We start from the raw sequence: 15,455 nt of genomic DNA on the forward strand, positions 1-15,455 counted from the left end.
TGCCATTTTTTCTGGGAAAAAGCCCATTCAATTTTGCTGTTGGTGATGGCGTTTTGTCCGGTTAAGAGACCTTATGATCATTCTTGGAAAAGCGCTCATATATCCCCAAGAACTAAACGTTCTTTACTTTACGAACGACCATGACCTCTACCGACGAGAAGCGCCTTTCTCAGTCGGACGTTCCGATCGACTCCAAGAACGCTCACGATAAGGATGACTCTGACTTTTACGATGAAGTGGTTCGCAGTACTGCTGCTGGTGAAATATCAGAGCTTGCAGTTGTAGCAGAAGGAGAGGAACGTACAACTTGGTTTGTCTGGCTTCTTGTCTGCTGTTGTAGTATATCCGGCTTGCTCTTCGGTGCGTTATTCACATTTTTTTAATACAACTCGTCCTCATCTTTTCGTAGGCTACGATACCGGTGTCATCTCCGGTGCACTAGTCACCATCAACGGAGACCTTGGTCCAGCGCAATTATCAGACGGACAAAAAGTAATCACTCGGTGCCTTTGCGTAGCACTGCAGACACTCACTCATCCTACTATCTTAAGGAATTTATCACCTCGTCAACGACGCTGGGTGCTCTTCTCGGTGGTCTTGCTGCTGGAGCAATGTCTGACTGGACAGGTCGCAGGCCCGTTCTAGGCATCGCTGATATCCTATTCATCGGTGGCGCCGTAGGTCAAGCTGTCTGTCACACCGTCTGGAGTATGGTAAGTACCCCCGCCTCCTTATCCCCAAACATGTTTAAATTATCCTCTTAGATAGGCTGTCGTTTCCTAGTCGGTCTCGGTGTAGGTCTAGCTTCCTGCATCGCACCACTCTACATCCAAGAACTCTCTCCCACGCGACTAAGAGGACGCATGGTAGTTTTGAACGTCGTCATGATCACCCTGGGACAGGTCATTGCGTATGGTATTGACGCCGGATTTGCCAATGTACACAGTGGATGGAGGTGGATGGTTGCGCTGGGGAGTGTACCAGCAGGTATCCAGATGATCTTTCTCATTTTCCTTCCTGAGTCGCGTAAGTACAAGTATAATAGTTGCGACATATTTATGATGTATTTATTCACATTTTCCACAGCTCGTATCTTAATTCGGAGGGGAAATATCGCCGAGGCCCGTAGGATCATGAGGAAAGTATATTCTCATGCAAAGCCAGAGCAAGTGGATATCAAGGTGCGCTCCTCTTCATTGACAATTATCAAACACGGTCTTTAATCAAACCACTTATGTTTCCCAGGTAAAAGTATTACGTGCTGCAGTACAGCAGAGCATAGACATAACGAATACAACGACATTCTGGCAACGTTTTAATTCCATGATATCCATTCCAATTAATCGGCGTGCCCTCAGTACGTCCTCGTCTTTCCCATATTTGCTATTCTGGTACAGTTGCTGACAACTCTCTGATCTTCTAGTCGTTGGCTGTGGCATGCAAGCATTTCAGCAGCTATGCGGGTTCAACACTCTGATGTACTATTCTGCCTCCCTTTTCCAGGAGATTGGTTTTAACCAGCCAACCGCCGTGGGCTTGATCGTTTCTGGAACCAACTTCGTCTTTACACTATTCGCGATGAAATATATCGACCTCATCGGGCGTCGCAAAATCATGGTGATATCCGCTCCTGGGATGATATTCGGGCTGACGTTAGCCAGTATTGCTTTCCACTGTGAGTCAGCTTGAAACTTTCACAGCGCCAGGTCGCCCTAGATAGTGACGGCTGATATTAATACTATCACAAAGACATGACGAGGCACACAGGCGGAGAACTCGTGACAGGCTCGGATTACTCGAGAGCTTGGTCTGCTATCGTCCTGTTCTCTATGATCGTCTTCGTCGCATCATACGCTACTGGCTTGGGAAACGTCCCTTGGCAGCAGGGCGAACTCTTTGGTCTCGAAGGTAGTGTTTCTTGGGAGTTTTGTTCGATACTCACTCATAAGCATGAAACCTCTGTTTTCAGTTCGCGGAATTGGCACGTCTATCGCAACAGCCACGAACTGGGCTGGAAATCTCCTCATCGGATCCACGTACCTCTCACTCATGGCCAAGATCACACCCGCCGGTGCATTTGGGTTTTACGCTGGGCTGTGTCTGCTAGGCTGGCTCTTCTGTCTGTTCTGTTTCCCTGAGACGGCCGGGCTGAGTCTCGAAGAAGTGCAGAACGTATTCAGGAATGGGTTTGGGATCAAGGAGAGCCAGAGAATGAGGAAGAAGAAGAAAGAGCTGCGTGTCAAAGAGCAGCAGTCGACTTCTGTATGAGGGGCTTTGGGTTTTCGCTATCAGCACTTTATATCCTCGCTAAGAGGCCTTCGATGTACATAACAGAACATCTACAAAATCCGGAAATAAAAGTATAATGTTCGAGTGCTGTAAACATCGATCATGTCGGACGTGCTGGTTTTTGGGCCCAGGCGTATACGAATGGCGCTTGGAGCTTCAAGCTATGGTCTGCTAGTTCAGCGATGGCTCTTTCACGCAGCGATGCGAATCCCTCTTCAGTGGTTGATCCTGTTTCCACATATTTGGGGCCAAACCCTTCCAGAAGACTAATTTGAACGCTACCCATCATCCCTCCATGCTTTGCCTCCTCTGGATCTGTCACATGCGCTTCAGCCTTGCGTCCTATACACACCAAAGGGGGGGGAAAGAAAAGAAGATAACCTTCAGGCCAGTCACCAATGGGAATATTGAACACTTTGGAATCAGTCCTTTCGAATAGTGTCTGCCCCCGAGCGTCCTTTACATCGCGTATCATGTCAGCGATCAGATGAGCAATCGACCACGTCTTCTCTTCGCCCGTCTGTGAGCGAGGGGCGTGGGGGGATAGTTCGAGGAGGTCATCGGCTTCCTTGAATGCAGGGGTGCGGGTCTGTAACGCGCTAGAGAACACGCGACCGGGTTCCACGAACGTGACGAAGCCGCCTATGTCGAGGTGTGCGGAGTGGTACGTCATCTAATAGGATGTGTGTGGTGGTGACGCACGCACCTGGACGGAGAACGCGCCAGATTTCAAGCAAGATAGGGTCTCTGTGGGCGATCTGAAGAGGTTCGTCGATACGTTAATGAAGAGGTGAGCGATGAAGAAGACCTACACTTGGGACTATGCGCATCTGGACAAAGTCGAAGGAGTTGTCGGGAAAGGGGAACGTCGATGCTACAACATACATCAACATGCAAGCAACACAGCAGATATCAAGGTCTGAAAAATATCCTCACTGATATCAAATTGTATAAACTTGAGGTTTTTCGGAGCTGAGATGGCGCTGGTTATATCTAGATGGTTACTACTTGAAGATCGGATCGTGCAGTCGGCGAACGTACGACTCAGGGATAGACATGTCTACACCAATTACCTCTGCCTCAGGAAATTCTCTAGATATCTGAAACGTAGCTCGCTATCGTGAGCATTCTATTACTTATTTCTGCAAAGCCACTGACATCGAAAACCCAGGAGCCACTTCCGCATCCCAGATCGAGGATATTGCGTATACCGTCTGGAAAGTCATGTGATAATGACGAGTGATTATTTCACTCGATAAGAAAGCATACCGTGGTGATGAGTCAACGGAGCAAAGTAATTGGCACCTACCCATGGCAGGCAGCCATGAATAGCCTGTCTGTTACAAACCACGGGAGAGCTCACCAGTCAAATACTTTAGCGCTTCATGCTGTAAATTCAAGCGGTTGTGCTCTTTCTCGTCGTTCCTGTAGAAATGCCAGGGAATATAAAATATATGAAATAAATACGATAGTAAAGAAGGCGACGGACGGGAGACTATAATTGCTGTTAGTATTATGAAAGACTCGTCCAAATGACTCGCGAACTGGAGGCTTAGTAGTCATGATACGATGAGGAAGAGAGCACACTGGCCAAGGGAACTCAGCCGCTGTCCTTATGGGTCACAACAACCCAGTGATTGGCCTCAGTCTCGTGACACTGGATGGAGAGATAAGTATGGAGATGTAACTTGAACATACCAATACCCACGAAATGCCATGAGGAGAAATCAGGCACACCGGCTGACCACGATGGCTTGGTATCTTATCAGACGCTGAGCGCTGATACTGACATCGATATAAGTGCCGGAAAATCGTATCTTAATAAAACCAAGGCGATGGGAATATGCCCCACATGAGATAAGAGGAATTTGCGCAAAATCACTCACAGATGCCATGGTATTACAGCTTAATGCCATAGGAGCAACGTGTATAGTAGTTTCTGCTGTCATCAACGAGTACTCTTCAGATAAGAGATACTTCAGGACTCGAAACTCACGATTATTTTGAGAAGAAAGCTGTAGGGAAAAATTATGAAGGTAAATATCAAATAGAAATTGTGATAACTTGAGGTAACTTGCTTGATTTATAGCAAGTTATAAAACCTGCGGATTAAAAAGAAGTGGAGGGGCACTAATGAAAGTGCAATATTTTGATCAAATGTTGTTAAATATCATTATCCTAAATTACAGTTGTGAGAATTTTTGATTTCAAAGAAATGCTGGCTAAGGCAGTTTCTTGGCTGTCCAAAACGAAGTATGATACACGTAGCCAAGCATGGCTTGTGCATTACTTGTGTAAGTTGTGTCTATCGTCCGCTCATTCTAAGATATATGACTGTAAACAACGAGTACGACAACAGGATGAGTGGAATGGTACTGACAGATAGCTCAAATCCAATCTTGCGAGCGAGTGTTTTGACTTCTTCGAGGTCGAGCTCGACTGAGGGGTCATTGGTAGCATTGTTCTCAAAGTGCCACAGCAAAGGGCCTGTTATAGAGACACGCTTCATGTAGGCTACTAGAATAAAAAAGGGTATGATAGCGTACCCATGTTGATCCAGACACCACCTGGCGCTAGTATCCGATGAATGATTCGAAGATAGTTTACAATATTCTTGGCCTAAACCACTAATCAGCGTAATTCAGGTCGATATCAGCTGAGACTTACGGTGTCTATGAAAAAACATGTCATCACAGCATCCCACTGGCCTGATTGTGGCTCTTGCCCCTTTACACTATTTTCTTCTGCACCATAAATTTCTTCGAAGTCACCTAAAAAGAGAATTTCAGAGCTTGATATATCTAGCCATTGGTCTGATCATACCAGCGACAAGAGAGAAATCTGACCCAGGTGGTAGGGCAGATGGCAAAACATCTGGTATGCGAACCGCTCGTAGCATTGATTCCCGGGAAGATACATTGGAGAATGAATGGACATATGGATACACCGTGTGCTGCTCGATTTGGTCCGTCCTGTGTCATCCGTGTACGAGGTTTGTTATCCAAGGTGCACAAACTTACTACAAGTGCGGGTAAGGACAAACCTGTTCAATATGAAGTACGAGGCCAAAAGCATATAGTGAGAGAATTCATTTCCCTGGCATGCGAATCCTGTGATAAAAGGGTGAATAAAAGGAAGATATGAGCCATACGAGCTCGTTGCTAACCTAGATTCGCCACGTCGTATGCTAAACGACCTAAGCCAGCACCAGGAACAAGTACTCTGAAGTTGCGTCTATAGAATGGAAGGATGAGAAGGCTAAAAGATGGTATTTGAAATTAGCTTGTACCTTTCTTCGAACGGGATATCAGAAAAGTGGTCAAGCAAGGCGTCTTTCATAGGCTTGTAACAAGCTTCTCGTTCTTCTTTTCCCTTAGTAACGAATATATAATCACAGTGCATAGTATGTCAGAGAAATTTACCTCGTCACTCCAGTCTCGAACGAATTGCTTTATGGTGCTCCTTAGCTTGTCCATATCAAAATCGGTTGGTCTGTATTTTTTGGGACGTTGAGACTGGCCATGGCCGTCCGAAAATACTGGGGAGCTGTGGCTGTGAGAATGACCATGAGAGTGACTATGTGCATTAGAGTGTGAGTGCCCTGGTAAATCAAAGGTCTATATGATAGTCACCAATCAACATCAAAGCACTGAACGAACCTCCAGACGACGCATTTCCAGGGGTTGATGGGTCGGCCTCATCTATGTCGGCCCCGTCTGTGGGGAGCTCGTGACCAAAAATTTCAGGATTGGCTATTATCTGATTCAAGAACGAAGCATTGGCTAGAATAGCTTTGTCAACGTCAGAAAGCTTTTGTTTATATCCCAAATCATCGAGAAGGTCCTTGTCTGCCTGGGGGAGAGTATAGAGATCCTTTCTTCGGCGATTATTGGCATTGAGCTGATCTTTGTCAGTGTTTGGAAGATTAAACCGATTGATAGGAGATATACCGAGTATTGGGCGTATTGATTGAACGTCGTGATAACGTTTGAAAAGTGAATTTGCTCTTCCTGTATGTCTTCTTCTGAGAACTGCGACATTTTTGCAAGGCTACTATAAATGCAAGATCGATGAACAAATCCTGAGGGATTATCAGATGACAAGCGGGGATAAATACTGATGTTCGAAAAAAGGAGCGGGCCGGTGTGGTGCAGGAGGTGAGTTCCGTAAAAGGTAAGCTGTTTGTCCATGTTGTCCAAAGGCTTCCCTCAGCATCCGCTTTCATATGCGACCATTCTGTTTGATACCACCAGCATTATCGGGTCCACACTCTTATCTGCTATGTTTTCCGCAATCTGTATCGCTAGACATACAGGTTTGTTTGATAGGACGGATACTGTGGAGGGAAGGGCGCCAAGAACACAGGATTGTGCTGGGCTTATGTCTGTGTCGTGCGCCACGGTATATGCCGCTCCCAGTAGGGCGTGCGCATGACTATACAGCACCTGCTATCTATGGTCTATTGGCTCCCAGGCACCTGACCTCGCTTCCCCCCAGTCGCCCTTTGACCACACCAGTGCTCCTGCCATATTCATCTCACCGAGCACCAAGGACCAAAAGGCTGACCCACGCCCCGCTTCTTGGTTTCATGTGAAGCGTACTCCGTATTCTTCACTACCCTTCGCCCAGGTCCTGTTCATAAATAGCGTGCATCTACTACGTTCAGCTATCAGAAGCACTCCATATCAACCTCGTTCATTTCTACCACGAACATGGCGGAGAACACATATCACACCGCCTTCAGGACAACGTGTATATCTGTGCCAAATGTAATTAAAGCAAATGAGGACAGGTATCTTCTTCGTCACCTACAACTGCCGAACGGGATTTGGCGGATGATCGGAGTCTTCGATGGCAAGTTCTGCTTATCATATCATCTTACTATTCGTCTCATCCCCTCCTACTCTATAGGTCATGCAGGCGAAGAGTGCGTTAATTACGCTATTGAAACATTCCCTGCCTTCCTTCAGACCGCCTTGTCCGCTGCACTAGAACATATCGACGACCTCTCTTCTTCTTCGTCAGCTGTCACTGATACTATCAGAAAAGCTATCATCGATTATGACAATCAGATTCTGAGTGATTTTCTCGACCTTTTTCCCGGAGGAGTTGAGGCCCTGCAATTACTATCCGACGACGAGATCAAGTCCATTGTCAATGATTTCGACTCTGGTGGAAAGAACAATATCAAGGTTCTCCGCTGTATGCGAGGCAGCACACTTTTGTTTTCCCTTCGAGATCCAAGCGGCGGAAACTTATGGGTTGCAAGCCTTGGTGATTGTCAAGCTAGTAAGCATATTTGTCTTCTGTATCGTACAATTGTTTATCCTTTCCATGTGAAGTACTTGGAAGGAAGGACTCGACCGGCTTATGGCACTCTTCTGTCCTCAGTTCTGATCACAATGGCCACGATATTGACGAATCTGATCGCGTCCAACGCGAACATCCAGGAGAGCAAGATTGTATCATGAATGACAGAGTTTTAGGTGCTATTGCCGTTACTCGAGGTCGGTTGATTTTACTTGTTTCGCCTTCGTGGCTCACAGACCACCATATTCCGTAGCTTTGGGAGATCACGAATTCAAGATACCTGCGGTGTATACGCGGCGCGTTTTTTTGAACACTCAGCCTGGATTTCGCGTCTCCTCCAATGTACTGGAATTTATCGCGCGCAATAAAACGCCTCCTTACCTGTCAAATGAAGCTGACGTTCGGCATGTGGATATGAAATCTCTCGACAACACAGAGAGCTTTTTAATTCTCTGTTCCGACGGACTTGTCGATCTCTATATGTACGATGAACAACGCACTGGTCCATTAGATAAGATTGTGGCCCGCTGGGTCAAGATTGTGGGTGACAGCATCGCTCGTGGCGATGCCGATGTCGCCCCATTGCTTTTGTTACGCGACGCTCTTGACGGAGATGGCCCCGCCAGAGTAGTGCGCAAGGTAATTGTGGATGGTGATGCTATTGAAGAAGACAAAGGTAGAATTCTGCGTAACATCGCGATGGAGATGCCAGATAAATGGATGGATGATATTACGCTTGCAGTTCAACGTCTCTAACATAATAGCTACGTGCGTCTAATTTACCACTAAGGTGGAGTTCCTTTTTTTATATATCTTTAGTTGCGCTCTCCGCCAACTTTGCGATGACAACATCCAGAAATCTTATTATCTTTATGACCTTCCATAGTTCTTTGATGCGCTGGCTGTGAGTTGCTGTCATTAACTCCTAAGTCGTGGCTCTCCAAGGTAGAAATTTATTCCTCGTGCTTGTGCAGTGTGTCTAGCCTTCAAAGGACCTTCGATGATTACAGCATGGCAGTGGTAACCCTTTACAGCATGTTGGCCACGAGGTTGTTATAAGGGTGCTAATGTGTCCGAATTTCGAGCAGACTTCAAACAGTTAGGATTCAGAAGCTAGTCTTTATCGTTTTCATGGTGAGTAAATCGTCTTACCTCTGTGTTCTAGCACTGAAATAACGGAGCAATGAACTAAACGTGTATTCATAGCCTTCAGTATCGAAGCGTCTTTTTGGCACTCGTGGTATCAGTCTGTCGAACTTGCCCAACATGTTCGTCGAGCACATCCGCCGTTACAGCGCTATTGCTTCGGTTGATGATCCGGATTGTGCTCGGAGATTGTCGCTCGAGGGGCAAGGTCACCCGCATGTAAGGCTCGCGTTCATATGGCAGCTGGTGTACACAAGTTGCAGACATAACCACCATCTCGCGCTAGACACTTGGCTGCGGATTGTGGAAGGGTCTAGCAATCCGGACTTGTGGTTATGGACAGACGGGGACGAAAACTGGATGCTGCACAACATCAAGCAGTCAGGAAGTTTGAGCTCTCAAAACTATGGAACACATGTGGATCTTTATCCCGAACCACTTCGTGACGCGGTGAATGTTCTGTCTTCTGAAAATTGGGAGGCAGTACGTCTAGCGTTGGAACGTCGAATCGCTTCTCCAGGACTCCGCAACGCCGTACATACATCATCACTTACGCAACGAGTTGTCACTATTGCCTGGCTACTCATCACTTCTATTTACATCGCAGACGCGGAAGCACGACTAGGGCTTGCAGACTCTGAGAGGTGGGCTTTGGCAGAGCTTGTAGGCGATTGGTATAAATATGCCTACAATCTTGTTTATACCCCTGTTTTCGGTATCGACGACTTACTTGCGGAGATATCGCAGGATCATGCGATAGAATTCCATTCTCGATATCAGAATCTTATACCTTGGATATCCGTTATCTCACAGATATATGACAGGACGAGAATCTCCGACTATTGCAGAAGGGTGACAGGCCATAAAGATTGCTGTGTTGACAGGTTCGCCGCTGGTCTTCGCTTACGGTGTAACTTATATTAAAGGCTCGGACTTGCAGCGTTCGGCTTCTCTTTGATCGCTTCTCTTCTGCTCCGCGCATCTCTCTGCCTTCTGGTATAACCACACGCCCTGATTACTCAAGTCGTAGTCCTGCACCAACATATGGAGCGCCACCCTTATGGCTCGTTATGGTCTGGTTGATCTTTAGGAGCCTCTGCTCGACGAACGAGGGTACAACGCGGAATCTGATATCGAGTATCATCAATTCCCCCGTTGACGAACTGTATTATGCATACTCCTGGAATCAAGATGACGAGGACTGGCTGAGCAAACATATCGTCCAAGTCAGTTCAGATTCTCGATACCTCCCATGGGTCAACAAATACCCGAAGGACTGGCGAGAATACATTTCCTGCCTCACACTAGACGATTGGCAATACCTCAACCAGGCACTGCAAGAGCACGTCGATCAGTGGCGGCCATACGTTGATAAAGAAGGCACATCGAAGGTATCATATTGGCCATGCCCACCGTTACCGAACAGTCTCCCCCTCCGTTTGAATGGGCTCGTCAAGTTGTTCAGTGACTCTTTAGCTTTACCAGATGCCAGGTCCTCGAGTCAGTCAGCAACACTGCAAAGCCGAGCAAATATCCTTGACATCATCACAACGTCCCTTGTGCTGCCATTCCCGCAACAGCCTCATGATGTTACCATATCATCAGATATCTATGGTGAATTGAAGAAGTTAGTATGGTCCGTTATATATAAAATATAGACTACCGACAGTTTATTTTTGTTTTAGCTTCTCGTTGTTATCGCCAGCAGACAAGCTTTCATGCATGCGTCTGGTAGATGGTTTACCCATTTTCAAGGTGGGTACCGTTATATCTGCTGAGCGGCTATTTGATAATCAATCTAACTGAATATCAATATCAAAAAGGTACTCGCCGTATCCGTATTCGTGCACTTGAAGTTCTGTTACAGCAACCCGGCGTATTTACATTCTTTTCCCGTGTTTATCTCGTGCTGATTTCTCTTTAGTCCCCTTGAATCATTCGAGGATGCCGTACAGGTTTGGAGTACATGGGACACTGTTAGTATCTTGGCAAAGTACAAGGAAGTGAAAGACCGACTACAGTCTTTTTTTCGAAAGGTTAGAGACCTTCACTATCGAGGTCTATCTCTTATCAATGCAAAGCTATCCTGCTGTAGTCTCCAGAATATCGCCATAAATGTGGTGTAAACGACGTTCTGACTGGCACACTGCTGCACTCGATCGATATTATGGATATCTGCATCATGCTGGCTAAGGTGTTAGAAGAACCTGAGCGAGGCGAGTTTTTCGCACGGAGGGAGGATGAAGCGCACTCCTTGGTAAATCTCCTTCAAGCGGTTAGTTTGTTAATTCACCATCGCTTCTCTCCTTTTAATAATGTCTGTACTCTTAAATCTACAGATATTAGACTATGCCTCTTTGAGCCCAAGTCTGAAACGCCGTTTTACGAGCGCCCTGATCAGGTTATCCAGTAAATCTGGACGTTTCCCAGACTGCATGGTGCTTGAAGAGGTGACCAGACTCGGGGAAGATCCCGTCGCCGCAGGTTCTTTTGGTGAGGTCTGGAAAGGGTCTTTCTACAGCGAGGTTATCGCGATGAAAGTGCTCAAAGTATACGAGAGATCGAACGTAAAGGAACTTCTCAAGGTACTCTATGCCCATTTGTTATCACGATCGTCTCCTCACTGGCAAGCAATCTTGACTTTTTTTTCCCCAGCGCTTCTCGGCCGAAATCATCATTTGGCGTCAGCTGTCTCACCCTAATTTGATACCGTTCTATGGAGTGTATTACCTCAATGCCAGCAAGACGCGAATATGCCTCATCTCACCTTGGATGCAAAACGGGAATGTTGTTCAGTATTTGAGGCGAGAACCCGATATTGAACGAAGCTATCTGGTGCGGATATTCGAGAAAAAAGGTTGAATCTTATCGAGTTTTGATATCAAGTCTTCTATTCTTGCAGATGTTAGACATCGCTCGTGGCCTCGAGTATCTGCACTCTGGGAAGCCCGGTATCGTCCACGGCGATCTAAAAGGAGTGAGCCCCAATCCCATCCTTAAATCACAAACCCGCTCATTTAGGCTTTGCCTTTGCTTCCCAGGAAAACATCCTCATCACTAGTTCTCGCAGAGCTTGTCTTACCGACTTCGGCCTCGCAAGCGCGAGGGATTCGGAGCTGATCATGTCGTCCTCGACTCCAAACGCGAGGGTGACAGGGACGCTGAGGTGGCAAGCTCCCGAACTCCTGAACTACGAGGCGGAAAACACTCGAAGTACCTTTGCGAGCGACGTTTACTCTTTCGGGTGTGTTGGATACGAGGTAAACCATTTTCCACCGCTCGAGGATTGTCTGTGCAGTGACGCGAATCTCCCCCTCATATCCTCAGATATACTCGGGCGAAATCCCTTTCCACGAGGTAAAATCAGACTATTACGTGATGCAAAGCGTCACCCGCGGCGCCAGACCGCCCCGACCGCCCCTCTCCCTCTGCCAAACCCGGGGTCTGGACGACACCCTGTGGGCCATCCTCCAAAGCTGCTGGCTAAAGGACGCCGCCGCCCGGCCCACCGCCGAATACCTCGTCAGCCGTCTGAGAGCCATGCCTAGGAATGCTGAAGAGAAGACGACGCCGGCTGCGCACGGGTGGGATCGGTTGACGAGGTCGAGGCTTTCGCACTCGTTGGTGGATCATCCGCTCTCTTGCTCTGCGAAGGTTGTGCAAGAGTGGAAGCAGCTGTCGCTTTTTGAAGACTGGGAAGCATGATATACCTCCGAGCCCGAACAAGGTTTTATTTCTGATTTCTCCTCACATCGTGACATTTCCCTAGACAACAATCGGTTCAAAAAATGTAATATAGTGCAGGATACAATATACCATCACCGGACCCATTATTCGTCAAACAAAATCGCAATTTCACAGGATGCAAACGGCTATATATTATGACGAAAAGTATAAGCGTAACAGATACTCCAAAAGCTCAATGCAATCCACGATCCATTAAGAGTAAAGAACAATATGGCATGTACACACACGCCGCCAGCCATGACTGTAAATATAATCAAAGAGTCGCCCAACATCAGAACCGATCGAAACAAGAAGTTCGGAAACGAGGGAAAATAAGCTGCATGAAGTTTTCACCGCAGGTCGACGATTTCAAGTGGCATGTCCCTCATTTGGACATGACCCTTGTCAGCGTCCTAATATAACAAGAGTTGCATCAATATCAGATCAGCTGGGAGTGCAGTAGATGTTCAAATACGCACTGTATATATCGGGACCTCTGGATGTGGGTGGAATGCCTCTTTGGCATTGCAATCTAATATGGTTTGTAAACCAGGAGGATCTGTCAAACGGAATATACCAAAACTTGCAAAGGGGCGGTAAACACGCAAATTCCACAAATCTAAATAAATAAAAAACGACATACTTGGGAGTCGACTTTGGCGCACAAACAACGGCAAACGATTCTGGAAGCATGCGTTGGAACCCAGAGTGTGTGTGTAGATCCACCGAGGACATGAAGCCTGTGAGAAAATTTCATGAGCTGGCTTGGAATTAGACCACATAAAAATATACTCTTACAAGATTGCGAAGGATGGGTATGGATCTTAAAGGTACCGATCAGTTGCGGCAAATCAAAAATGGATTTCGGAAAAAAGCGTACCCAGCCCAAGGTGATCAAAGCTCTCTCTTCCGTGAACTGCAAAACGAGTTCTTCTTCGTCCATGGTGCACGTGTCACTCGTAGAATGCTGTTTCGGTATCAATAATGTAGTCACAACGTATTTATGACCCTTGTCCTTCCCGAGCAAAAGACCACATGTTTCCCGGTTACGGGAGGTATTGAGAGCGGCGATGGATAGGAAACGTTGGAGGCATTCTCGGGGCAAATTAACGGCCTTTAGGTCACGCGAGGGATCGGCGGCTTTGGGATTCTGGGGGCGAATGATCCGTGCAGATTCTTGAGAGGGTGTGCGGTACCGGTCTCCTTCTAGTTGCCGTAATGGCGGAGGCGGAGGGAGGCCTTGAGGTGTCTTGGACAGCCCTTGGTAGGAACCCTTCGGTGGTGGTGGAGGGTGAGGTGGAGCGGGCATGCTGCGATCTTGGCCATGGGGTGCGCCATATGGATATTGAACGGGCGGGGCAGGTATGACTGGTGCAGAAGGCTGAGGTAGTGTATCTGAAGAATAGAGATTGCCTGATGTAGTAGTACGACCAGAGTACGAGGAAGGTGACGAGTCGGGTATGAAAAGCAGAGACGAAGGAGCCATGCTACTTGGTTTGAGACCAGGACCACTAAACATGGACTGTAAAGATGGGGCGTACCCCTGTTTCAATTGATGTTGAGACATCAGTTGAGGATAGCGAACTGCTCCTTCTGGAGGTGGGGGTGAGGTTGTGGTAACGGGAGCGGGATAAGCAGGTCTGAGGACAAAGAAAACGTGAGTATAAATCAGAACACGTGGGGAACGCACACGCACCCTCTCCCTGGTCCAGTGGGAGTGGTGTCAGGTTGGCGCCTACATGACACAACCTTCATCAATGCTCAACCCAGAGTGCAAATACCACGACACATACCGCGTAGGACTCTCTAGGGGCATGGGAAGCGGACTGGCATCGTCATGAGGCCTCGGCTCTAAGAATGCCGACCGCTGAGGATTTGAGGTGGCTGAAGTAGAGATGGTCGGTACAGCGGGCGTTATGCTCACCCGTGCCGCTCGCGCTGCTATATCAGCCTCTTCCTGTCTTCTCAAGATACCTTCTTGCTCTCGCTTTCGCCTCTGTTTAATTATTTCCTCTTCTCGACGTTTCATGTCTTCCCGCTGTCTTCTAGCATCTTGATCTCTCCTGTTTTCATCTGAACTGGTTGCAGTTTCTGTGGACATGGGACTAGCATCATGTTGTATGCGTCTGTAGTAACTCGTTTCCTGCTGCGCCACATCCGCTGCCCGTCTGGCCACAGCGATAGTTTCGTCTCTCCGCCTGCTCTCTGGGTCGACCTGACGATGTCTCTGGTAATCCTCTGCTCTGGTATCATCTCTCTGACGTCTTTCAGCGTCCTGGTTTGGCTGTCTGGACGACTCTGGCCTAGCTCGGGAATGACGTCGTGAGTCTTCTGACCTGCGCCAGGCGTCTTCTCTGCGTCTATCTTCGTCTTGGCGAGCCTTTTGTTCTTGCCATGCATCCTGCTGTGCACGTCTAGTATCCTCCTCTTGGCGTCGGGTATCTGGTTGAGACGTTGATGGTGGCGGTCTGTTGACTTCTTCTGGATGCTGTGCAGCCCATCGTTCGTAGCGATCTACCAGCGTTGGTTTGAGCTCGCTGAGGCTATCGAGTATATTCTGACCATTCTGTGGCATGCTGAGCTTGTTTGGAGAGAAGAGATAGGGGAAGAAGGACGTACCAAGCCGAGGTTTTGGCGCTGTGTGGATGTCAAGAGCGTGTTGTAATCCTTATGTGAGGGTAGTTTTTCTAGGATAATGGTAGCTGCTTTTGCATATTCTACGAAAGCAGCCTCGAGATCCCCAGCATCGGCATGCGCTTTGCCAGTTTTTCTGAAAGCATCTGCTGTTTTGAGCCAGAGTTTGAGACCTTTTGAGGGATCCCAGAGGTTGAAGAGGGCGCGGTCGGCAAGCTGTGCGATAGTTGCAGGACGAGGTGGACGCGCAGGATGGAAGTGAGCAGGCGTTTGTGTTGCAGAGCTCATGATCGAGACGAGACTGGAGTGTTGGCGTGCGTCTGTTTTTATGAAGCCAGTGGTTGCTTGCT

The 15,455-nt window shown here is 47.6% G+C and overlaps 4 protein-coding genes across 4 annotated transcripts; 3 read left to right on the top strand and 1 right to left on the bottom strand.

The window, feature by feature from the left end:
- Positions 1–50: 50 nt before the first annotated feature.
- Positions 51–2,582, top strand: SERLADRAFT_360953 (uncharacterized protein; the record flags this gene model as incomplete). The annotated part of the gene is made up of 9 exons (XM_007317082.1): positions 51–360; positions 410–492; positions 552–713; positions 765–1,026; positions 1,087–1,181; positions 1,246–1,357; positions 1,424–1,675; positions 1,750–1,908; positions 1,970–2,582. 9 exons carry the CDS (start codon positions 141–143, stop codon positions 2,266–2,268), a joined length of 1,644 nt encoding a protein of 547 aa, XP_007317144.1.
- A 1,830-nt stretch (positions 2,583–4,412) lies between these two features.
- SERLADRAFT_464658 (uncharacterized protein) lies at positions 4,413–6,520 on the bottom strand (the record flags this gene model as incomplete). Its single annotated transcript, XM_007317083.1, has 11 exons — positions 4,413–4,610; positions 4,670–4,776; positions 4,836–4,908; positions 4,957–5,060; positions 5,113–5,261; positions 5,333–5,399; positions 5,456–5,523; positions 5,579–5,661; positions 5,712–5,890; positions 5,949–6,189; positions 6,240–6,520. 11 exons carry the CDS (start codon positions 6,477–6,479, stop codon positions 4,512–4,514), a joined length of 1,410 nt encoding a protein of 469 aa, XP_007317145.1.
- Positions 6,521–6,531: 11 nt separating this feature from the next.
- Positions 6,532–8,479, top strand: SERLADRAFT_464659 (uncharacterized protein; the record flags this gene model as incomplete). The annotated part of the gene is made up of 5 exons (XM_007317084.1): positions 6,532–7,143; positions 7,201–7,578; positions 7,632–7,796; positions 7,853–8,367; positions 8,419–8,479. 4 exons carry the CDS (start codon positions 7,002–7,004, stop codon positions 8,353–8,355), a joined length of 1,188 nt encoding a protein of 395 aa, XP_007317146.1.
- Positions 8,480–10,912: 2,433 nt separating this feature from the next.
- SERLADRAFT_448085 (uncharacterized protein) lies at positions 10,913–12,514 on the top strand (the record flags this gene model as incomplete). Its single annotated transcript, XM_007317085.1, has 7 exons — positions 10,913–11,020; positions 11,085–11,330; positions 11,401–11,580; positions 11,648–11,722; positions 11,787–12,005; positions 12,073–12,267; positions 12,410–12,514. 7 exons carry the CDS (start codon positions 10,913–10,915, stop codon positions 12,512–12,514), a joined length of 1,128 nt encoding a protein of 375 aa, XP_007317147.1.
- Positions 12,515–15,455: the final 2,941 nt, after the last annotated feature.

Source organism: Serpula lacrymans (genome assembly GCF_000218685.1).
Source record: "Serpula lacrymans var. lacrymans S7.9 unplaced genomic scaffold SERLAscaffold_5, whole genome shotgun sequence".
Lineage (NCBI taxonomy): Eukaryota > Fungi > Basidiomycota > Agaricomycetes > Boletales > Serpulaceae > Serpula > Serpula lacrymans.